At 34.7% G+C, this 1,533-nt stretch overlaps 1 protein-coding gene across 1 annotated transcript; it reads left to right on the top strand.

Moving 5' to 3' along the window:
* Positions 1-157: 157 nt before the first annotated feature.
* Positions 158-1,413, top strand: LOC104279984 (cytohesin-3-like; the record flags this gene model as incomplete). Its single annotated transcript, XM_009877476.1, has 4 exons — positions 158-281; positions 364-435; positions 555-709; positions 1,341-1,413. Coding segments are annotated over 4 exons (424 nt in total), but the record flags the coding sequence as incomplete, so codon positions are not given.
* Between the last annotated feature and the right edge of the window lie 120 nt (positions 1,414-1,533).

The following is a 1,533-nucleotide window of genomic DNA, read 5'->3' as shown; positions in this document are numbered from 1 at the left end:
TAACGCTGTCTCAGGAGTTTGATCGCAGTAGAAGAGGTACAGTAACATGTTCCTTTGACCTCGGTTCATCTGTGCCTCATCCATTTACGATGAAGCAATTAAGCCAAATTTTGAAAACCCACCAAAACTCAACTTGCTGTCTTACCTGTTGTTGAAGGCTCAACAGCAACACACGTTTAATTCAACTGTATCTTTTGATTGTAGGGGGAAGAGTAAAAACGTGGAAACGGCGATGGTTTATTCTGACTGACAATTGCCTGTATTACTTTGAATACACAACAGTGAGTATGTATTACAGTGAACTTTGTTTGTAATCAAGATATTTAAGTAGGTAATAATGTGGTGTTTTCCTGCTTTTTTTAGGACAAAGAACCTAGAGGAATTATTCCGTTGGAAAATCTTAGCATAAGAGAAGTTGAAGACCCTAGAAAACCAGTAAGATATATTAATAATTTTTTAAGTGGAGTAAACAGTGCACAACTTAGATATAATGTTAAATGAAGATGTTTGTCAGTTTTGGGTTTTAAATTTATTTCTCTGTTTCTACCCTTCAGAACTGTTTTGAGCTCTATAACCCCAGTCACAAAGGTCAAGTAATCAAAGCCTGTAAAACTGAAGCTGATGGTCGAGTGGTGGAAGGCAACCATGTAGTGTATAGAATATCTGCTCCCACCCCAGAAGAAAAGGAAGAGTGGATTAAATCTATCAAGTGAGTTCAAAGTCTTAAATACCTGTCAGAAATGAAGTGTAAGCCCTTTTTAGACTAAGATACAAAGAGAATTTGTATTCCAACTTGTCTGAAGAATTCTGATGTGGCAGCGATTAATGACAAGCTATGTTGTGTTGATGAATCAAGATACAAGTTCCGTGTTACTCTCTGGTCCTAAGGAAATACACTACTATATCAAATGCCAAAAATGTGGATTTTAAAAATTTGAAAAATTTTTTAACTTTATTTCTCCTAAGCAACTGTCAAGCTTTGTGTGAATTGTCTTTGACCCTAGTGTTGTTAGATTGTTACTTCACCTAATAATTAATGTTAGTGACATGTATCTTAAGTGTCTTCACAGTGGATGACTTGACTTTATCTTGGAAAGTTTATAAAACAGACCCATGCTTCAATAAATAAATAGTGGTCAAGATGACGGTATGAACTCTAAACAAATCACAGCAGAATAACATCTTTTTCTAAAGAAATACTTGTGATGCTTCAAAGTCAACCATCCATTAATTTATTAAGAGCATGGTGTCACCCACAGGGAAGAGAGAACAAAATAATTTTCGTTCTCAAAACCAGATTATTTGTTAACCAAGCTGATGATTCCTTTTTTCTCTTTTAGAGCAAGTATCAGCAGGGATCCCTTTTATGATATGCTGGCAACAAGGAAACGAAGAATTGCAAATAAGAAATAGAACATGATCGGCAACTTCTATACCTGCATCAACCTATAAATAAGCATACAGTTGAGTGATAATGTAAAAATTGGACAAACTAAATGAAGACAGTAACTGTAAATTTTATATACATATATA

Source organism: Apaloderma vittatum, unplaced genomic scaffold (genome assembly GCF_000703405.1).
Source record: "Apaloderma vittatum isolate BGI_N311 unplaced genomic scaffold, ASM70340v1 C11930038, whole genome shotgun sequence".
Classification (NCBI taxonomy): domain Eukaryota; kingdom Metazoa; phylum Chordata; class Aves; order Trogoniformes; family Trogonidae; genus Apaloderma; species Apaloderma vittatum.
Note: the sequence above shows the minus strand (reverse complement) of the source record. Positions and strands in the feature narration are given on the sequence as shown.